Source organism: Anoplopoma fimbria, chromosome 20 (assembly GCF_027596085.1).
Source record: "Anoplopoma fimbria isolate UVic2021 breed Golden Eagle Sablefish chromosome 20, Afim_UVic_2022, whole genome shotgun sequence".
NCBI classification, from domain to species: domain Eukaryota; kingdom Metazoa; phylum Chordata; class Actinopteri; order Perciformes; family Anoplopomatidae; genus Anoplopoma; species Anoplopoma fimbria.
In genome coordinates this window covers 1,419,305-1,441,653 of record NC_072468.1, presented here as the reverse complement: position 1 = coordinate 1,441,653, position 22,349 = coordinate 1,419,305, and the positions used below count along the sequence as shown (strand labels likewise).

General features: G+C 38.0%; 3 protein-coding genes across 5 annotated transcripts in view; 1 reads left to right on the top strand and 2 right to left on the bottom strand.

Annotated features, from left to right (window-relative positions):
• Nucleotides 1–2,771: 2,771 nt before the first annotated feature.
• LOC129109209 (C-type lectin galactose-binding isoform-like) lies at nucleotides 2,772–4,304 on the bottom strand. Its single transcript, XM_054621230.1, has 3 exons — nucleotides 4,241–4,304; nucleotides 3,868–4,014; nucleotides 2,772–2,860 (listed from the first exon to the last, which is right to left on the bottom strand). The coding sequence occupies exons 1-3, from the start codon at nucleotides 4,302–4,304 to the stop codon at nucleotides 2,772–2,774; spliced, it is 300 nt and encodes a 99-aa protein (XP_054477205.1).
• Nucleotides 4,305–6,102: 1,798 nt separating this feature from the next.
• On the top strand, nucleotides 6,103–14,152 carry rxrbb (retinoid x receptor, beta b). 3 transcript variants are annotated; one of them, XM_054621023.1, is made up of 12 exons: nucleotides 6,103–6,248; nucleotides 7,509–7,702; nucleotides 7,898–8,051; nucleotides 8,315–8,494; nucleotides 8,846–8,899; nucleotides 10,269–10,429; nucleotides 10,589–10,718; nucleotides 11,636–11,762; nucleotides 11,876–11,917; nucleotides 12,042–12,133; nucleotides 12,237–12,342; nucleotides 12,491–14,152. In XM_054621023.1, exons 2-12 carry the CDS (start codon nucleotides 7,562–7,564, stop codon nucleotides 12,636–12,638), a joined length of 1,335 nt encoding a protein of 444 aa, XP_054476998.1. In that variant the 5' UTR covers nucleotides 6,103–6,248; nucleotides 7,509–7,561; the 3' UTR covers nucleotides 12,639–14,152. The 3 variants fall into 3 exon arrangements, with proteins under 3 accessions (XP_054476998.1, XP_054476997.1, XP_054476999.1); XM_054621022.1 differs by having other exon boundaries at nucleotides 6,103–6,257; XM_054621024.1 differs by lacking the exon at nucleotides 8,846–8,899 and having other exon boundaries at nucleotides 6,103–6,257.
• Nucleotides 14,153–15,701: 1,549 nt separating this feature from the next.
• fhod3b (formin homology 2 domain containing 3b) overlaps nucleotides 15,702–22,349 on the bottom strand; it is an 81,102-nt gene continuing 74,454 nt past the window's right edge. The window contains exons 24-27 of the mRNA XM_054621842.1: nucleotides 20,962–20,985; nucleotides 20,180–20,366; nucleotides 19,005–19,166; nucleotides 15,702–18,890 (exon numbers count right to left, since the gene is read on the bottom strand). Of these exons, the coding sequence (XP_054477817.1) occupies nucleotides 18,808–18,890; nucleotides 19,005–19,166; nucleotides 20,180–20,366; nucleotides 20,962–20,985 (456 nt within the window). The 3' untranslated portion in view covers nucleotides 15,702–18,807. The remainder of the gene's footprint in view (nucleotides 18,891–19,004; nucleotides 19,167–20,179; nucleotides 20,367–20,961; nucleotides 20,986–22,349) is intronic.

Below are 22,349 nucleotides of genomic sequence, written 5' to 3'. Positions count from 1 at the left end.
AAGAATTGCGTTTGGACAATCAACACCAGACTCCCTGTCAAACTTGGGATGAACAGCAATATAGCCCTTGGAGGAACTCCTGCAGAGGATGGTTGGTTTCATAAAATAAAGTTATTCATAAAAGCATGCAGAATATATATCAGCAAAGTGTACTGACATTTTTGAAAGAATGAATGGCCTGCCCAAGAAAAGCAGGCCTAACATTCTAAAATATAATCCAAGAGTAGCTGTTAAAAAAAGATTATATACAATCCATGTTCCAAAGGTTTGTTTCATTAAATGCTTTAAAAAAATCAACATATTGTTCATCTAACAATTCCCTTTATTTCTTATCTATAGACAGGCGTATTAGTGATTTAACTTGTACTAACAAGTGAAAAAGTAAATATTTTCATACTTACATCATGCACCATCAATAATACGGTGATAATAGTCCCAGAGAAGCAGCTATTAATGATGTGTTCCAATGCATTTTAAATATCAAACTCTTGCTCCTTCTAGCTTCTTTAAAATATTGTAAAATTCACTCCCTGCATCCGACCTCAACCGCTGCTTGTTCAGTTTGTCTGACCATGTCCCCCTCTCTATCTCTTTCCTTCTATCCATCTAATTTCATGCAGGAGTGGGGTTACCTAAGAGACCCGGCCTCAATGGAGAAAATCTCCTTTCTACAATTAACTGTGAAAGTGACAGAAGGAAAGGAAGGGAGGGATCTATGGAGGGGTGCACACTCAGAGAATAAAAGGAGAGAGGGAAGGACACAAGTGTGCATGGCAGGTAGAGAGACGTAAAGTTAAAAACTCATATTTGTACTCATTTGTTAAATTTCAGCTACGGAAATTCCAGAATAGATAAATACAGAGATAGTTATAGATATTTTTTTTAATGTTTTGGACCCTCACACAGCGACATTTAGTGTCTGCATAACCTTTTGATTTAGTAAATTTATTCTTCATTTTGGTGAGGCTAATACTTGGTATGATAAACTGACATGTACATTTAAGGATAGATTTAAAGTCCTATTTTAAGAAGATTTTCTCACACACTCTCTTAATAAATACATTTCAGTTTTGTAGCACCTCATACTTGAATTGGGATTAGGCAAAATTAGGTTGCATTACACTGATCCCAGTGAAAGTGAATTATGTCTATCACCATAATCTCCAAATATGCGGAGGGAGTGACCACTGGGTTTCCATGGAGCGATGTACACAAAAGGGTGTGGCGTGGGAATGTCCTCGGGGGTCAGGAGTGAGGGTGAAAGTGTCAGAGGTCAGAGCCAGCTGGACAGCACACAAGAGGAGATGAGGGTGAGAAAAAGAGGTGAGGGGGGAGTCCAGAGACTGACTGACTGGACCCAATGGGACATTAACATTGAACTGATGGGAGGCTCACTGACCAAGGCCTATTCAGGGAGAAACTAAGCTATGACACACTCATGTGTAATGGTCCGTGGTAATTGACAAGTGACAAACCCTCATTGTGGATGCAAAAACAATTATCAAAATGCAGCGATGGATCACAAGCTATGCGTACTAGTATTCAGTGGTTATATTGGGCTATTTGATTCAATGATCCAAACATACTCTAATACTAATAAAATATATTTTATAAGTGCTATACTTATAACCGGATAAAATTGAAAGTGTTGAATAATATTAGGGTCCCTTCATTTCAAAAAGAGGCCTATAGGCATATTGGGATATAAATACGTATAAATGTATTATCAGTTTGGGGTTTAAGGACTCACTTCAGTATGCAACAATATCGCCACTTGTTATATAATAATTTTCACTGACAGCAGTTTGAATAGTTTACAGTATTAAGACCAGTTTATTTCCTGTAGTGTATTATTATTCCCGCAGTTTGTTCTTTTTCCACCTCAAGTAACAGACTTTAACATGTACCAACTGAAAGTTAAGGCCCATTCCTATTTATCTGACGCCATCCATTTATAAAAAGAAAGGACACAAGGATAGTACTGTATCGTGAAAAGCGAAAAAAAATGTATGTAAAAATACAAAGGCAACCACATGATGTTTTTCCAAAGAGCAGTTCTATGTCAATCTCAAATTGACAAAAAAAATGTAACTATGAATGGCTGTTTTCACTGTTATCAGAGTTGTCTGATAACAGTGAAAACAGCCATTCACAGTTACATTTTTTTTGTCAGTTTTAGATTGACTAATAAGTGAAAATGTTGTATAATTTCCAGTTCCCATGGTTATAGATTCTCCCTGTATCTCAAGGGTGCAGACAGGAAGGTGAGTGTCTGTGAGCTCTGTCTTCCATGTGGCCGCTAGTGAAGGTCAGGTCAGAGAGGGCAGCAGGCAGTCTGCATCGGGGCCACACTCTGGTGGTCTCAAAAAGACAATGTTGGGGCCCAACCCAGGGGGTCAACATGCAAATAGTAACCCCTGAGTGAAAGGCATAGAGCGGGTCAATGTTCTCACATTACTCTTGCTGCCCATGACTGTGAATGTGCACGCCTACACACCACATGAGGTTTTCATATTTAATTAAATTCAGTCTCAACAATAGTGAAGGCAGCTGTATTTCAACAAAGGCCGAAGTATGATGTCATACGTTATCATTAAAATAACCATGATGTCTTTATTGAAGGTTATCAAAGTCCACTACCTTCAAGTTAACATTATCAAAAATACTATATTTAATGATGAATCAATGAAAAAAAAGACATTTTTTAATTTACAGCATTATGAAAGCTGCAACAACAACATTTTTATCTGTTTGACTCTGGCCCTCCACACTCATCCAGTGCATGCGTAGCAGATGAAATTCAGTTTTTCTGTCTCAGGCAAGCCTACCCACTGCTGCCTCCCAGTGGCCTCAATGGCACCTGTAACACCACAGTCATATTTCCCTTCAGATCCTTGTCCCGGGGCCCAGTTGTTGTAACAGCCAGAAGTCGACTTGGTCCAGAACCAAAAGTTAAATTTACAAGTGTACCGTAGACCTAGCCAAACATGAGGTGATGTTGCGTTCTTTGCCGTTTCAGCCACCTTCACCTGAATGTCTTTGGTGGTAATGTGGACAAGGTCAATATGGTGCTCCTTGCAGTAACCCATAGCTTCAATCCATGTCATGTTTTCTTGGATTAGTATAAGGTTTTCTTTAAGGAAAAAGCAGAGAGAAAAACTGAAAAATAATTCTTCTTTCATCCTGGAAATGTATGCAAAATGAAAAAGGTACATGATAATTAGAAACATACCTGTGGGAAAACTATGACTGTTTTCAGTGGGCTTGAGTGTTGAGGACGGTGTAGTGGTCTGGGCTGACGTCCCCATCAGTGTTGTTAGTGTAGAGACACTGTCAGTGGTCACTTGTGCAGTAGTATTGGGAGGTTGCTGTGTAGGTGCCACAGTTAACATTCCTGTAGTTGCATTGTTGAGCTCAGTGCTTGGGGTACTTGACACAAGATCTGTGGTATTTGGTGTTGTCAGTTCATTGGCAGTTGTCGCTTCTTCGGTGGTAATATTAGATTGTGATTGATTGGTGGTAGCCAAAGTGAAATGATATGTTACTATCACATCTTGAGATAAAGTGTTTTGAAGAGTTGTCAGATTTGCACCTATCTGATGTATAGTTGTCTGATATGTGGTTGTTGGAATTGATTTCCTTGCTGTAAGAGTAAGTAATGAATGATTAAACACAGATTATAGATATAGCTCTGTTGGGTCTTGTGTAAGGTTACAAAACATAATATCATAATATAACATGAAGATCACTTTGCTGACAGAGTAAACATGTGATACAGCAACTTACCCCCACGACAAACAAAAAAGCGCTTGCCAACACATTTCAGGTCATTCCACTGCCCTTTATCTTTGAATATAGCAGCTGTACAATTCTGCCCACTAAGGTAGTTAGGCTGACTGGGTTTCCAGTAACGGAATGATGTCTTGCTCCCATCAGACCACTTCCAAGAATCTTTGAAGAGGCCAATCCACACATTTTGTGATAGAGACAGATTATGTACTGCCTCATTCTCTCCTGCTGAGTGTATGCTAATGAGTTCCGATAACAAGTGCCTGCAATGATTCTGAGCGTCCCTCCATGACTTGGTCTCAGCAACAAAAATGAGACCACTGGTATGATTGTTTCCTGCAATTCCAAAGGTTTGACATTTCAAACACAAAGACCATTGCAATGTCCTTTATTTAAACATGATTTGTGCCATCTGAAATAACTGCAAATGCAATATTGCCATTTCACTTACCATGACAAACGAAACTTCTTTGGGTTCCACAGTCACTTTCAATCCACTCTCCTCGATGATCCATTGCTGCACACGCATCCTCCTTCTTCATTTGTGGTTCTCCTGCCTTCCAGTTTAAAAAATCCAGATTTTGATCAGGCCAGGACCAATGCCACGTCCACACATCTCCAGTCTCCAGTCCTATCCAGGCTCTGGCAACGGTACTTGGAACTAAAGTGACCAAATTATCCATATCAGTTGAGTTGTGAACTGTCGCTAAATCAGTGTACATCTCTCTGCAATAGGTCTTTGCTTCAGTGTAGTTCTTGGTCATGGTAATTAGGTGAAAATCTGAAGATCCCAGTGTAAAGGAGCAAAATCCTGTGAAATTACAAGTAGCATGTTACAGCAGTTTAAATACCAACAATAATAACAAAAACATTCTTGTCTTCACAAAAAACGACCACATTTATGCCTTCGCATGATAAATGTATAATTATGATATGAGGAAAAACATGCATGTAAGGTTCAAACCTGAAATAAATAGCAGATACAATGTTTGAGTCCCTTTTCTCTCGATCCATCGGCTTTCAGTCATGATCATGGCAAAAGGAAAAACAAAAAGCAAGTTTCAACTAACTAGTAAGTTGCTATAGTAGCTGTGAGCAGTACAGTGTATTTAGTAAGAATGCCACTTGGCTTGTTAGGAGACACTTCTTCAGCAGCTACAGACAAAGCAGTTTTTCAAGATTCTTTCTCTCTTGCACATACTGTAAGGCACATGACTTCTTCCTGAAGATAAGATAAGATAAAGATAAGATAAAGAGGTTTTTATTGTCATTGTAGTGAACAACAAAATTCCATTTGGCAGCTCTCAGCTAGCCAGCAGCAGTGTATAATAGTAATAATAATAATAACAATGTACAAGATAAAAATATACAAAAGGAATAAAAAACAGGAATAAAAAACGTTACTATGTACAGCATTTAAAATGTGTGCAATCAGTGCAGTGTAAACTGCATATCAGTGTGAATATGTTAGCGATATACTATCACAATATTTGATGGTGTGTGTAGTGGAGTTGTTTTTTTGGAGGGCCATTTACTTAATGTGTATAGTATGTGTATTTATTGTCTGTGTAGTTGTATAGTATGTGTATTTATTGTCTGTGTAGTTGTATAGTATGTGTATTTATTGTCTGTGTCTGTGTAGTTGTATAGTATGTGTATTTATTGTCTGTGTAGTTGTATAGTATGTGTATTTATTGTCTGTGTAGTTGTATAGTATGTGTATTTATTGTCTGTGTAGTTGTATAGTATGTGTATTTATTGTCTGTGTAGTTGTATAGTATGTGTATTTATTGTCTGTGTAGTTGTATAGTATGTATGTATTTATTATTGTCTGTGTAGTTGTATAGTATGTGTATTTATTGTCTGTGTCTGTGTAGTTGTATAGTTGTATAGTATGTGTATTTATTGTCTGTGTAGTTGTATAGTATGTGTATTTATTGTCTGTGTAGTTGTATAGTATGTGTATTTATTGTCTGTGTAGTTGTATAGTATGTGTATTTATTGTCTGTGTAGTTGTATAGTATGTGTATTTATTGTCTGTGTAGTTGTATGTAGTGTATTTATAGTATAATATGTGTATTTATTGTCTGTGTCTGTGTAGTTGAGCTGCTGCAACACTTGAATTTCCCCCATGGGGATCAATAAAGGAATATAATAAGAATAAATATCGAGAGGGGAAATTATGAAAAGATTATAAACAAACATTAAATATAATGTTTTTTTTTTTTCATAATTACAATAAACAATACTCAGCATGGCCACATTAGCATAACCTGCAGTGTGTCATATGACAGCCTGTGATGGGTGGTCCCATGAGACGTTCTGGCTCAAGGGATCCTGGCACTGAGCCACCATGGCCTGTAAACAACAACAGCGTCAAGTTGAAGTAAACTGGATCTGAGGTCATTCTGCTGTCTTACAACCAGTCCAGCCCAGTTGTTTTCAACAATGCGTCGAAGGTGTGTCTGGTAAGTTACTCCAACCTTCAAAACGACCACGACCTGTTTTGTCATCAACAGCTTCTCCAGACGAACCGAGCATTCGGCTAATGCTAGCTGCGTTAGCCGCGTTAGCCGTAATCGCAGCTAACAGGCTAGCTAATCTTAGCTAGCGGGCACGCAGAAAACACTGCACTATTTCGGGCTGATCTGTTGACGCTGTTCAGTGACCGTCGACCAAACAAGCTTGTGTATTTCTTGAACATTCACAGGGTATGATTGCATCGTGGTTTTACGAAATGCTACATGATGCAAAATAAGCCAGACAGACGCATGCCGAAGCTAATGCTAGCTAGCTAGCATTGATGGTGTTGCGGCTAACGCTAGCTAGCTAGCCAGGGAGACGCAAACACAGGAGCTTATTGGGTTGTGTCGTACGGTCACTTGTTCATTGTACTACTGTGTATTCATGTAAACGAGCTGTTGTTGTTTTGTTTACGGTTGGCATTGACTAAAGCTGGACTCAGAGTAGTGTTGGTGTTACTGCGCACAGCTAGCTAACATTTGGTAAACGTGTAACGTTACTGCGGTGCCGCCGGGGCCGGAGACTGGGAGCAGACTGGGAGCAGACTGGGACCTTTGTGAGCGATTGTTGATGTACTTCATGGTTTGTTTCAGTTCGAACGAGGATTGTCACGCAAAATGTGCTAAATCTCAATGTGTTTTCTTCAGATTTGAACGAGGCAAATCGTGTAAAACAGTCTGGATGTGTGACTTCCTTTTAGCCAACGTTAGCTAAGAAATGGTCACCACATGTGTGTGTGTGTGACATTCAATGTGTGACAGGTTTGTTTTAGAGTTATGCTTTGATAGATAACTTAATTGTTGGAAGATGTGATGGTTAACTGTGATTTCTCGGGTCACGTTAAGCAATTGGTGTATAACATGTCAGAAAACAGCGAAAAATCCCATTACAACATCCTACAGTCAAAGGTGGTGTTTTGTCAGTCAAACAGTCAAAAATATACCAAAAGACATTTTTTAATTCTTTAAAAAACAGAGAAAAACGTCCTCCTCTGAGCCAGAGACTGATGGGCAACTATGCTTGAGACATGACTTTAATGATTGATAGATTATCAAAATAGTTGAAAACTCTGTACATTGACATATCCGGTAGATATTTCCAGCTCTACTTCCTATCCCAACCAGTTACCACACAGATAGATGTCGGTTACGAGTTCGATCGGAAAAATGTATGACTTCCTTTTGTGTCACCCTCAGATTGATATCCTTCAGACGGGACCTCTTCCTCTCCACTGGGTAGCCTACTAGCCATGTCCTCACAGCAACCCAACAGTTCAGCCTCCAACAGCCCCACCAGCGTCTTGGGTTCTCCTTTCTCAGTTATCAGTCCCTCACTTAACTCCCCAGTGGTTTCACCCTCACTTGGATTTGGACCCATCAGCAACAGTCAGGTAACTGTCTGCTATTATAGTCTGTGAATTCATGTTATGGTGGACTTCATTTTTTGTAGATTAATCTACTGTAGTTGGAGGGTACTGGTGTATTGTCAGTGATTTTACAAAATTGGATTATGCAAAAGACAGTGTTGTAAATCAATATGACATACAATTAACCAAGGCATTTTTTTGGTTGCTTTGTGGATACAGATCTCTTCTTCAGCACCTATATCAGGGATGCACTCAATCAGCAGCTCAGAAGATATCAAGCCTCCCTTTGGCCTGAGGCCTATGCCATCTCACAGCCCTGGAATAATGTTGTCTCAGAAACGCATGTGTGTCATCTGTGGAGACCGCTCTTCTGGTGAGTGAGGGCTCTAAGAGCAGGATTAGCAGAAGTGAAACATTAGCTGTGGATCTGTTTTATTTCATTTTAGTGTGGATTATCCCCTCCTGACAGATATTTTGGCCTGTGTTTCCTCAATATTTTAACAAAATGGATCTCACTCACCATTGCTAATATAAAATATAAAATGTTTTGTCAGACTGTTGCATACACTTTGGTGTTTTGTTTGATTTTCCCATCAGCGTTTAACTTTCCCTTTTCTTTATTTGTGTAATTTACAGGCAAGCACTATGGCGTGTACAGCTGTGAGGGTTGCAAAGGTTTCTTCAAACGAACTGTGCGCAAAGACCTTAGCTATACCTGCAGAGATAACAAAGAGTGCCTGGTTGACAAACGCCAGCGCAATCGCTGCCAGTACTGCCGTTACCAGAAGTGCCTGGCCATGGGCATGAAGAGGGAAGGTATGCAAGGAGCAGGGTTGCATTAGAGGTTAGAAGGTTTAGGAACATGTTTTGTTGCGAGTTGTCATACATGCTTTTCTGCAACATAGTTTTTATATACATTTTTAGAACGATTTAAACATTGGCAGTCAATTCGTTTTCTTAGAATGACTAATTATGCTTAAGGAAGCCCACTTAAATTGATTAGGTAATATTGGATTACTACTATTTCTGGCGTAGGTGAGGGTGGATGCTAGATCAGCTTAGATAAAGAGTAGAGACGAGTGTATTGGGGCTGGTTTATATAACTAACCCCTCTCCATCTCTTCTCTTCATTTTCTCCTATTCTACCCTTTCTCCATCTTTCAATAGTGATCAAACATGTAAAGTGGATAAAAGAAGATGGAAAAGATGAGGGATGGATGAGTATGACATGAAATCTTAAAGATACTGTTTTTTTATGTTACTTAGAGAATTAGCCTGTTGTGTTAGACATGCAAAATTGTCGACTGGCAGATTTATGTGTGAAAAACTACCCAAAAATGATGGAGAGCGAGGATTGCTGTGGCGTAGTGCCATGTGAGGAGAGACTGCTCTGTAAAATAAGCAGCCAGACAGCAGTAATTCTTTGCAGTGTAACTATATTTTAAATCTGATGGAGTGGATTTGTGTTAAAGTAGCACAAGATGTAATGGATCGTTCTAGTTAAGGCCTTCACAGGCCACAAGGTCAGTTTAAAGTATCTTAAATACATACAGTATACGATACATGTGTTATGGGAGGTGTTGCCTCTTTACTAGGTCTGTGCAGCTCCAGATTTAGGCACATATCGTTTGTACACTGCTTTGCCACCAGTTTAATCACCACTTTTGTCAGTGTCTGATCTGCCAGTGAGATGGGTAGATTATACGTTTTCAAAGATTCAGACAGTTCTGTTGGTTTTTTACCGATTTCATTGAGAGAAGTCATAACATTTGGATTAGACAGCAGCTTCTGTTCTTCCACCTCACTGAGATCACAGTCTCCTTTTGGGTTGCTGTAGACAACATAGAATCTCTATTTACTGCCATTAAGTTTTTAACAAACTTCACTTCTAAGTGTCTTTTATCCTTCTTGAGTTTTGTGCTGTTAAGACAGCACAACTCTGGAATAATGCTGCCATTTCATTTGGGGTGGGAAAAACAATAGATTTTAAATGCATTGTGATTCTGTCTTTAACAATTTGGTATTCGATTATGAAACATTAAATCAATGCATGTAAGCTAACTGGAAGGCATGTTAATAACAAAGTCATGCATGTAACCTCAACTTGCCAGTTACTATACTTCTGTTGATAACTGAAGTAAATTCATCTGTTTTTTGTCATGATGGATATTAAATATGCTATTGCGAGTGTACTGTACAGTAGAAAAAGTGTGGCAATCCAAAATGTTCAAAGATAAATTGAGAATCATTTCATAATCAGTTCTTAACTCCCTGAATTAGAATGAAATATTGCGGGATGTACTAATGATTGCCCACATTTCAGTTTTAATTCACAGCAATCCCCTGAATTCAACGCTTTCCAAATATTTTTTTGCTGTCATGATTAAAAATTTTGTCAAGACAGCAGAGAATTTGAATAAGACTTTGTCAATGCAGCAAAAACCCTGCAAAGAGGCAGGGTATTTTGCATAATATCCCTCTTTAATCCATAAATTCATCAGTTTTCATTTTTTCATTCTTCAGTATTTATCATCATCTCATTCTTTGTACCCCCCCCCACCACTGTTTCCTTATGTTTTGTCTGACGCAGCGGTCCAGGAGGAGCGCCAACGGAACAGAGAGCGTGAAGGAGAGCTGGAGTTCAGTGTCGGCGTGAATGAGGAGATGCCTGTCGAGAAGATTTTAGAGGCAGAAACTGCTGTGGAGCAGAAGACCGAGCTTCACTCTGATGGTGGTTCTGCAGGCAACTCTGTGAGTGGTCATCTGTTCTTTTATTGCAAAAGCATGGTGGCTTTGGGCCTCATGTCTGTTAGAATAACCTAATTAAAAACATGCTCTTAAGTACAAGCTTACTGATATTGCTGAAAATATTATGTTTGGATGTAAAACATGATCTATGTTTGGTTTCAGCCCCATGATGCAGTTACCAACATCTGTCAGACTGCCGACAAACAGCTGTTTGCCTTGGTTGAGTGGGCAAAGAGAATCCCTCATTTCTCTGAACTGCCACTTGATGACCAGGTCATCCTCCTGCGTGCAGGTACAATTGAGCAAAATAATGATCTATTTGGAACCACACCTTTTTAAATTCAACATGGCGATCAGCTCCACGTTGTGCCATTGCATGTTTATCAGAGGCGGCTTATCAAAAATACCAAGGCCACTTGCTTAAATTGTCTGTTTTCATGTTTTTTGTATAACGCTATTTTATACAATTAAACTTCTATCTAACATAGTGCTGTGCAGAGGTGCTTAATACATTTAATTTGTACAATTAAATAATTCAACTTTAAATTAACCACAAAGTGTTAAAAGAAAGAACACAAGGACATATTTAAAACCATTTAAAGCCAGTTGGTTAACAACAAGCTGCCCTTTACATCAAATCTAGGATAGAAAGTAACTACAAAGCAACTTGAATATTTAAACCTAGGAAAACCACAAGCTATGGTAATATTGTGAATAACCTGAATGTTGAGATTTGTGTGTGGATAGGAAAGCCGAAAACTATGTTAATTAATGCACAGTAAAATATATTTGAAGATGGCAAAAGGAAATCTTTTGAGTTTTCTCTTCTTATTGACGTTTTTTGTCCAGTTGTGTTTTGAAACACTCTTTGGACACAGTTGTGTTTTGAAACACAACTGTGTACAAAGAGTTATGTAGCTGTAGTAAGAGGGATGAGAGTGATTGGTGGTGTCCCAAGGGGGTTTTACTGGCAATAATAACTTTATGTTGTAAAATGTCAGGGGATGTTGATGTGTCAGGGGCACAATGGGGATGGTGGACACAATCCCCCTGAGTTCAGGTTCAAATCTCAGGAGAGAACTTTGCACAACTTAAAATAATTACCCTTAAAATCAGCTTGTCATTGCAAGTGTAATTTCACCTTAAGAACCACTGAAATGTTTTGACTGATATTATTACTTGTCAGTTTAATTTAATCTCATCTGTCAGGTTGGAATGAGCTCCTCATTGCCTCGTTCTCCCATCGCTCCATTGGTTTGAAGGATGGAGTTCTCTTGGCCTCTGAGCTGCAGCGTGACAATGCACACAGCGCAGGAGTTGGAGCCATTTTTGACAGGTGCTTCTATAGAGACAAAAACTGCCAGCATCCTCTTTATTGCAACTAATGCCTTTGTCTATTTTCCACATATGTGTAGTGTCTTTTATAATAAGTTGTTCTATTTAACACAGGGAGAGTGTGCAGAGTGCAGAGGTCGGCGCCATATTTGACAGGTAATTTTACACTTGAGTGATATTTATGTTTGTGTTGGAGTCAATGAAATAAGTGTAATTTTCTCACAATGCTCGTTTTATTTTACACACTGAAGCCTTTTCTAAAATGTTCATCATTATTTAGGGTTCTTACGGAGCTCGTCAATAAAATGAGAGATATGCAAATGGACAAAACAGAGCTGGGCTGTCTCCGAGCCATCGTCCTATTCAACCCAGGTTTCTGTGCTGATAACTTAAAAAGAGAAATCTTTTTCACCAAATAGTATATCTTGTTAAGCGTCTCGTACCTGATGAATACATTGTCCATATTTTCTTGCAGATGCTAAAGGGCTATCCAACACCGGTGAGGTGGAGCTCCTTAGAGAAAAGGTCTATGCATCATTGGAATCCTACTGCAAACAGAAATACCCAGAGCAGCAGGGAAGGTAAATGTCCTCAACCATCAGAAGCTCGGCCGTGTCTTGTTTCTTGCTCTACTGCATCCATTTGACAATGTAGAATGTCAAAGTTAAACATGATTGCTGTATCGTTTATCTTGTGAAACTAAATATTTCCTTTTTTTACTCCATGCAGGTTTGCAAAGCTCCTTCTTCGACTGCCAGCACTGCGATCCATTGGCTTGAAGTGCTTGGAGCATCTTTTCTTCTTTAAGCTGATTGGTGACACACCTATTGACACTTTCCTCATGGAAATGCTTGAAGCTCCCCATCAGTTGTCATAAATAGGAAACGCGTACTGTGGTTAGGTTTAGATAGCTGAAGTCTGGGAAGCTGGAGTGGGACTGGAGTGGCACTTTAAGTTCTTTGAAGATTTGTCAATTTGTCTCACTTCTGTCTGGGTTACACTATTTTAGTGCGGCACAGATTTGCTCTTTCGACCAAACCCAAGGCGTGGCGTGATCTACGAGCTGGTGCTATATGTTTAAATTACTTCATGAGTAACTATGGTTTAAAAAAAAAAAAGTATTTTTAAAATGTAAACGTATACATGTTTCCCTCACAGGAGCTATAATTTGGGTATACATTTTTATATAAGCTTTTTAGACGAAGTCTAACATCAAGCTTCAGTTGTTTCTAACTGAACTGATTCCCAAAACCTATTTTTTAAAAGGAAGGCAACCTGAATCATATGTATGCATTAAGGAAGTAATCTTCTCTTTATCATTTTTAATTCAAGCCAGCTCGAAAATAATTTAATTGTACCAAACAGTCACCGTGAACTGTGTCCAACCACGGCTCTGAGTTTACTTGTATCCATTGCAGAAGATTAAATCCTAACAGTGATAGAAGACAGGTCAGTGGTTGACACTGTCGGGTCCGACTTGTCTGTGTTGATTGAGGATCAGCTTTATGTGTCTGGTAATATACAGTTAGTGTTGTTTACTTCTTTGCCATTTTATAAATCTAATCACTTTGTGGTTAACGATTAAACTGCACTGCACACTTGCTATGTACTATTTCTAAAACACTTTTAATAAATGCCTGGCCTTTAAATAGTCAGGTGTTTGTATTTTGGTGCTATATCAGTAATAATTTGACATAATTGGTGCAGATGCACACCAAACCACAAACCTAAGAAAATATGCAAAACTGAAAATCCCTTTGGTAATCTTTGTTAAAAATGTAGCAATATAAAATGTTAACTGCATAAGAGCTTTCTGCCTGTCAGTCATTCAGGGGTTTTACAAAGTAAATCATGTCTGGTGGAAAGGGAATACTCCATTTTGTAATTTATCTATACAATTCAAAGGTACTGTGCAAAAGTAATTGTTCAGGGAAAATGTATATTGACAAATTTGAATTATGATCAGGATATACAAATTATATAATTCTTAATATGTGCCCTTGTCTTTAGTTTTCAGCTAGTATAAAGCAGAACATGTCTTGGGTTGCACTGGATTTGCTGAGACTGTTTCAGCTGATTTTTATTTTTTTGTGCTTTTTTGATGCTCAATTGTATTCTCCAACTTTTCCCCCCCTTTTTTGTAGGTAGCTGTCTTGTTCGTTGTTATGTCTCTGCAATTTATTAAAAGCAAACCATAATCACATTTAGATCCATAACACCTGTGAAAGTATAGGAATTTTAAACAAGACCAAGTGAGGTCTGTATGATGGCCATGTGTAAACCCCAGATGAGCTATATTGGTAAGCTTGTCATCGACCTCTATATGCTCTTGAACATAAAGTGACTTGAAGCATAGGTGGTGTGGACTGAAAATAAAGAGGCTTAAGTTTTCTTTTGTCTACTTTTTCTTCCCCAACAATGTTAGATACTTATGGACACTTATTTATCTAACACCATACAATTGTAAGATGTAGTAAAAATAGTCATAAAGATGTTAAAATGAGCCTTTTAATGTATTTGTTACATAACATTTTATGCTGAGTGCTTTTCCATCACAGTGACAATTTGCCAGTGGATAGATTTACCTTGCCATGATGTAAATTGAAATGCTATTTATTAATTTAGCGTAGGCTGTTTTAAATTGCTAGCACATCAGTAGTATAAAAAAAATCATCATTTGAACTACACATAGATTTGGCCTGGTCTAATCTTAACTGAACAGGTAACAGGATGCAGTTAATGTGCATGTCCTATCAATACTATACTAAGACTTGTAATGACGTACTAAACTAGGATCTTTTGTGACATACTATGACGTTTTAATGACATTTTAAGCTTTGACAATTTATGTGACTATATTATAGTATAGTCTATACTATAGACTATACTATAATATAGTACATCTATAGACTCTATAGTTTGAAACGGTCTACTATATACGGAAATGGCGTATGAATAATACGCTCTGAATTTCTTTGGGCATTTTTATAACTGACTTTTTTCCCACAAGCTATACAATAACAGATTGGTATACTATAAAAAATGTTTTCACTTATGTTGACATACTTTTGTATGACCTTTAATTGTATGACCATGATTATGACTTTTTTTCGGCAGTATGCTATGACATTTTTGTTTTTACTTTTTTGACAAACGATTCTTTGAACTTTCTTTGAGATAATATACTATGACTTTTTCATTGCTTTTTTCAAATTCTATACTGACTTTTTTTCTGAACTAAACTTTTTTGTGACTTTTTGACATTCTGTACTATATTTATTAAATAACTTGTTTTTCAACATTATATACAATTACTTTTTTAATGACTTTTTTTTTTAAACATATATTATACTATATTTCCATCCCTTATTTGACATGCTATAGATAATTTTTCCCTCGTGCTTTACTATGACTTTTTATTTAACATTTTTTTGTGGCTTTTTTCGACATACTCTACTATGATGACAGAGAGAGATCCAGCTCCATTGTGGCCTACTGGATCAATCTGCACTCGACAAGCGGACTTTTTACAACATACTATACTGTCTTTTGTATGACTTTTTTCGACATGCTATACTATACTATTACTTTTTTATGTCTTATTTCGACATCATTTTTCGACTTATTATACTGTCTTTTTTATGACTTTTTTTTTTACCTTCTACTAAAGAATTCCTTTTTGAGACACACTATACTGTGACTATAGTATGACTTATTTCAGATTTTTTCAGCATACTATAATATGACTTTTTAATGATTTTTTCGCATGCTATACTATGACTTTTTTCGACACACTATACTTTGTCTATTTAATTACTTTTATTCCTTACCATACTATACCATTATTCTTTGATCTTGACCTTTTATAACTATTTTTCTGACATACTATACTACTTTTTCTAACATACTCAGCTACGACAATTTCTGTGACAAACTACACTATAACTTTTTCTAACATATTTTTGGCATACTTGTTATGACTTGATATATTAATGACATTTTTGTGATGAACAGCACTATGACTTTTTCATGAGATACTAAACTATGAATTTTTTTTCATTTATTGAAATACGATACTTTTCAGCTGGTATGAAGCAGAACATGCTTTGGGCTTCACCGGATTTGTTGAGACTTTTTAGGAGGATATTTGTGCTTTTTTGACCGTGCAGTCAGAATTTCCAACCGTTTTGTGGGTAGCTGTCTTGCTCATCGTTGTCTTTGCAGTTTATTTAAAGCACACCAGAATCACATTTAGATCCATAACACATATGGACGTATAGGAATTTTAAACAAGACAAAATGAGGTCCATCTGATGTCCATGTACAAACCCCAGATAAGGTACTCTGGTAAGCTTGTCATTTACCTCTAATGCTCTTGAAGATAAAGCGAATTGAAGCATGGATTGTGTGGACTGCTTTTTCTTCCCCAAACATGTTAGATTTGACACTTACTTTACTAAAACAACACAGTTTCAAGATATAGTTAAAAAATGTCAAAAAGAGGTTTTAATTAGCCTTTTTATTGTACTTGCTACATGTTTTCTTTGCTGTGGGCATAAACACAATAGAAGCCTTGGTTGTAATGCACTTGTGTCAAGTTCCACAGTGATGTTATGGCACAGGCAGCTAGTGTGTGGTGGGCTAATGTTAAATTAGAAGAAAAAAATGCTGAGTGCAATGAAATCAAAGGCTTCTAAGTGATGCCACAGGACTAAAAGGTGAATTTCATAAATAAGTGTTTCACCATGTTTGTTCACTTTACAGTCTATGAAGTAAAAAGGTTCAATACCACAAACCCTACAGCTCTGAGAACCTAGGTGAACCTCCTTTTGTATCAAGCAGAGATGACGGCACCTCGTAAAACCATTCATGGCTTTGTTTGCTTAAATTATAATTAGAATAATACTGCTTTTAGTCTATGACACTATTCTACACATGGAGCAAAAAATCAAACAGAGAAACATAAAGACATTGTCATGACATGTACATCATTTTACAGCATTCCCCCTATATTACTTTACACATCGTTTCTGTATTTGACAAAAATCAGTACAATCTGGGACACACAATGAGCTTTTCTCCCATAACTTCAGTTCGCAGAAGAATTGAGTGCTACACATAGTCTAAGGTGCTGGATAATATTCAGTTAATTTCTAACAAAACAAAACAAAACTCACTGCTGGTGTGGTTTTATGTAGCTTTATCGTAATGTTGCGCTAAATTCTTGTTTCTATCAATGGCCTTCTTTCCATCACAGTGTGAATTTGCTAGTGAATAGATTTATCTAGCCATGATATATACTGAAATGATGAGTTTAAACATAGACAAGGCCGTTACAAATCAATAGCACAATGAGTACATCAACAGTTCAAAAACAGACGTACTTTATCAAAAAGTTAAACTGTGGGCTCCGTCTTGTTCACTACAATACAGATTTACATGTTAAAACAGATAATGGCGATTTTATATTCGTCCATATAATTTATTATCATGTCACCCCTGATGTTCTTATTCATAGTTAGGAAATGAAGCTCCACGCCCTGTGAATGACAAAGATCTCCAGTGATGCCAGTTGAACTACATATTCATTTGGCCTGGTCTATTTTTAACTCCTACATTTTCCCTAGATCTCGACTAGAGTGGGACTACATTTCTATATTCTACAGTAAGGCAACATGATACATCTAATGTGCATTACCAATCCTAAGTATAATAAATACCTTAAAGTTATCTTCATAACATACTATTAGATCCAAAACATAACATGGAAAAAACTTTTTGTTTTCCAGGACAAGTTTAAAAACACTGGTTAAAAAGAAATCATAGCTTGTGTATGATGTAGACTGCAGTATTATCCTCTTGCCCCTCACAGACTGCACATCTGTAGTTACATTTTCTTGTTTATATGTCCCTGAAAACATCTTAATAAATAAATGACTCTGAAAGGCACTCTGAGATGTGCAGCTAATCATTTCTAGAAAATAAAACTACTGATCTCCGAAGATTGCTCACTTGGAACGCTGTGCCTGCCTTCCTTAAACTGTCTCGAACTGTTCAGTCAAGCATTGAGAATAGGTTGCACAATGCCACTTGTCTACATTTGTTTAAGCTAAAAATGTTGATGAGCATTAGTATGAAACAAGTGGTAATACCAGTCTCACACATACTACCTGGACTGTTCACTGTGATCTTTAAAATATGTGTCTCTTCTAAATAATTCTTATCCAGTCATCTAACAGACATTTGACAAAGCTTTAGATGTCCATCTAGCTTGAATGTGTCCACTTTGATCAGACATTACAAACTGTGCAACCATTGATTTGCTGGTTAAACTGTTGATGATATTTTTTTTAGATGTCAGTGGTTCATCAGTGTCAAGGATTTCAAATTCCATTGATACCATACTTTTACATCCAGTGCAATTGTTCCTTATTTGAGCACCTTCTTCAGCAGAATGAAAAGAAACATAAAACTACCACAGTAGTATATAACAGAATAACCCTCTTCACAAAGCCATCTATTCAACAGATGAAATGTCTTTCTATTTGTCTCTAAAGCTGCAGGGCTGACACTAAAACTAAGCAGCAGAGAGTGTAGTGTCTGTATCACACTTCTTGCCCGTTGGATTCAGTCAAGGCCACTGAGATTGAAGCAAATGTATTGCCAACTGTTTGGATGCCCTCCACCTTGAAAAACACACTTTTGCGCTGGTGTTTGGATGTAATGTCATGTTCGAAGGATGATTGCGATCTAGCCTTGTGAGTGAACGTCATCGATGTTTATCCAGCAATAGCAAAGTCTCGTGGTTTGAATGCACATTCTGGTTCTGCTCTCTCTGACCATCAGTGTTACGAATAAAACCTATTATCCACTCTCTTCAGGAAGCACTTGTGTCAAGCCTATTGAAACCAAATGCATGAAGATGAGGTCGACTCATCGAAGCTGGGAGGGAGTTTTAGTGCCAAGCCACAGTGAGTTGCCAGTTTGGGTGTAGCCATTGGAGGGGCAGTGAAAGGGCTGCGAGACGTCCTGACAGTATGTCCAGCTCACACCTGCATCTCTGAACCACTGGACAAGCCGAGAGCATTTGCCTCTTCTGTTGTCAAACCATTCTTCAGTGTCCTCCTCACTGTGCAGCCAGAAAGAAAAGGGTATTATTACAGTGTTTGCACAGGTAGATGATTGCATTTATCTGTACATGATAATAAATTACGCCACTTGGTCAATAGTTGACATGACTCACGTGATTTTCGGTTGACTCGGGACCGTCTCCTCTCCCGAGGTTGAGTGCGCTGGCTGGGCCCCTGAGTGGCTGACCTGACAATCCTCTCCATGATCTCATCAGCTGTATCATCTGTGCAGTTCACTGGGTCGTCACTGGTAGAGCACCATGGGGTAACGCGCCCTTAAACAGTAAGTTCAGAATGAATAAGAAAACAACAGAATTTTTTTATAATAGGGCTGGTAAGAAAACAAGAAGAAAACAAGACAAGTGTCTACAGCCTTGTAAGCGGTTCTGTGAGGTTAGCAAGCCTAACATCAGCATGCTAACTTTCGCCAAATAATGTCTAAATGCTAATGTTATTAAGGTAAAATGTTATAATTAATCATTTTCAGCGGCTAGTATGCTGAGACGCTACAGACAGTTTTCAGTTTGTCTGTTCTGGGCTGCTGTAGAAACATGGCGCTGCTACATGGCAGACTCCGTGGAAGAGGACCACATCCATATGGAGTTATAAATGGCATTGTCTAGGCTAACAAAAACATAACAATTCTCAGTTTCAGGTGATTATACACTAATGAAAACATTAGTTATTAATATTATATCCATTCATATTATATTCCATTCTTGTCAATTGATCCCTCTAAATGTAACACACTGTTCCTTACATTATCTTGCACTGGGTGAGTCACTCAAATCATTATCTTGTGCTTTGTTCCCACCTTGTCTATCTGAATTGAATTTATGCAGTGGTCCAATGAGTTATCACAAACTAAGACTGTTAAGTTGTGCTATCTTACAATAAGTGTATCTTAATGTAAGTGTAAGTGTGTCGCTGATGTAACCGGTTAGAGCTTGAAGTTGCTATGCGTCTTACAGGATTCTTGCTTAAAGCCTGGTCTGTACAAAATGTCAGAGCAAACCATACTGTACTAGTTGGAATAAAGTCTTAGGCAGCCGGACGGACATTGCCAACCCTAGAGCCCTACTACTAGCGTGGCTAAAAGTACCAGTCCTACTGAATGAACTTAAAGGTTTCAGGAAGGATTACTTCAGTATAAAACTGAAATATCTGTGCTGTGTTCCTGGAACAATTATAGCAATACAAGAATGCAAAATCGCAGTGTATTGGATGGATGGTGATGATATATTATAAAAAAGCTATGTAAGGGCTATAACATGTTTATGACACTGACCTCTGGTGCTGCTTGCTCTGGTGCGTGTACGGAGGCCTGGCACCGTGGACGTCACACTCTCTCCGCCCTGCAAGCTGCTCTTCAGTACGGCCTTCATGTTCTCATGTTCAGCTGCATCTTCAGCATACTGGATACCCTGAGGCTGAATCTCCTGTGAGTCTGATGGGGCACCGCCAAATTTACCACTCTGGAGGGGAAGGGGGAGGACACAGGATTACAATTTCTGACATTTTATTAATAGGAGACCGCGGAACTTTACTCGGTGTTCTGGCACTTTTAGTATTAAGGACAAAAGCTTTTAATACGAAACTTCATACAGTTTAATCTGTATTAGTGGCACAGCACTTTCCGGCATAAATTAAATCCATTTCGAAGAGTTGAAGGTTTCACATACACATTAAGAGTGCATTTTATTCTGTGACACACACAAAAAATCCCCATGACTGCTTGTCGCAACAATGCAGACATACCAGGTTGTGCAGCTTCCTTTTTGAGGTCCATTCATTTAGAACAGGAAGTAGCTGCAACTCCCCCAGTGAGATTTTCTCAATACTTTAGCTGACATCATGCGTGCAACTTTTGTCTCTTTGTCAAAACCGTCAAGCTTCCTTATGCAATAAAGGTCATCCCCACCCAGAGCTTTTCAGTCTTACTGATGAGTTGTCTTTTGTTAATCCTCGTAAATACATACGTTATTGTAAAGTTATGACAGCAGTCTGGTTGAATGTTAGTCACAAAAGAAAGCTCACATGCACTTGTTTACGCACAAAGTCACCCCCTACCTCACCATCATCGTCATCCTCACTCTACAGAGATAAAGGAAATGGAAGGAAAAAAAGCCAAAAGGTGTGTTGTTTATACAGTTTACTGCTGGTGTCAAGTGAAAACGTTTCATATACAAAGTGACAAATATTCAGGAAACAGTTTTTAGGTTTTCAGATTGATAAACACACCATTGATTTGTCTAATTCGTTGTTGTAGTATTTCCTCATATCTTAAAGAAGCCTGTAATCCTTGATATGGGTCGGAAAAATTAAAGGAAAGGTTCAACATTTTGGGAAACGCTCTCATGTCTGTACAGTTAATGTGAAGCTGGACCCAGCAGCCGGTTAGCTTAGCTTTCAGACTGGGACCAGGTTAAAACACCTAGCCTGGCTCTGTTCGAGGGGTAAAAAAAATCTGCCAAACCTAAAGTGAATTATCAGGTTACATCTTATTTGTACAAAAAACTAGACAATATGGTTTTACATCGGCTTATTGATAATCAGATTTTGTTACTTGTTACTGTCCGAGCAAGGCTAGCTTTTCCCCCTGCTTTTACTCTTTATGCTAGGCTAAGCTAACTATCTGCTGGTTCCAGTGTCATTTTAAACAGACATGTAGAGTGTTTTATCCATTATTAGCAACAAAGTGACTAATGTCAAACTATTAATTAAGTAACATCAACATTTCTTTGTGATTTTCACCCTACTATATTATAAAAGAATATTGAAGATATTTACAAGCTAAGGAACAGAGGAGCATATTTGACTGAAAGTCTTTGTAAAAGTGTGGGTAAAGGGATAGTCAAAATGATTTGAAGTAGGGTTGTATGAGGGCTCTCTGACAGGGAATGAACTGAAAGTGAAATGTATCTATGCATTATTTAAAGCCACAAGACCTCATTGACAAAAAGATACAATTTTACAGATAAGTTGAACTTGTATATTTTTGTAGGTGAGCCTTTCTATTAGGTGTCTAAAATACATTTTACTGCTGCAACCATCCACAGTAGTACATTGCTTTGCTTCCATGCTCATACTCTTGTCTGTTTCCCCAAGCTTGGGGTGTGCCGACCTACCTAGTTATGTACTCGTTATACACTGACTATAGATAAATACCTTATACAACCCACTTCAAATACTCTGAACTATCCCTTTAAGGTGTTGGCCTTGTTATTTCTCCTTCAGGGACATCCAAAGGTTTGAATTTTCACACAGTGATTGAATTAGGGTCCTTTTGAAGAGAAAGGGGCCCCTGCCAAGGCTAGCTGTGAAGTCCACTCTGAGTAGCAGACTCCTCAGGGTTTAAGGGATTTTAATCATGCAGGGAGGTGTTTGCTCTGGCCTTTCTTAGCCTGCTGCTGCTACAGAATGAGATACACTAAAAACAACTCACTGATTGTTGTTAC

Bases quoted from the DNA above. Each gene is read 5' to 3' on its own strand.
- LOC129109209 (XM_054621230.1), bottom strand. From the start codon at position 4,304: ATGGATCATCGAGGAGAGTGGATTGAAAGTGACTGTGGAACCCAAAGA. The intron at 4,015-4,240 runs GTAAGTGAAATG...TACACTCAGCAG, and splicing joins AAGAAGTTTCGTTTGTCATG to GAGAGAATGAGGCAGTACAT. The intron at 2,861-3,867 runs GTACAGCTGCTA...GTGGTGTTACAG, and splicing joins CTACCTTAGTGGGCAGAATT to GTGCCATTGAGGCCACTGGG.
- rxrbb (XM_054621023.1), top strand. From the start codon at position 7,562: ATGTCCTCACAGCAACCCAACAGTTCAGCCTCCAACAGCCCCACCAGC. The intron at 8,052-8,314 runs GTGAGTGAGGGC...TGTAATTTACAG, and splicing joins CTGTGGAGACCGCTCTTCTG to GCAAGCACTATGGCGTGTAC. The intron at 8,900-10,268 runs GTATGACATGAA...TGTCTGACGCAG, and splicing joins AAAAGATGAGGGATGGATGA to CGGTCCAGGAGGAGCGCCAA.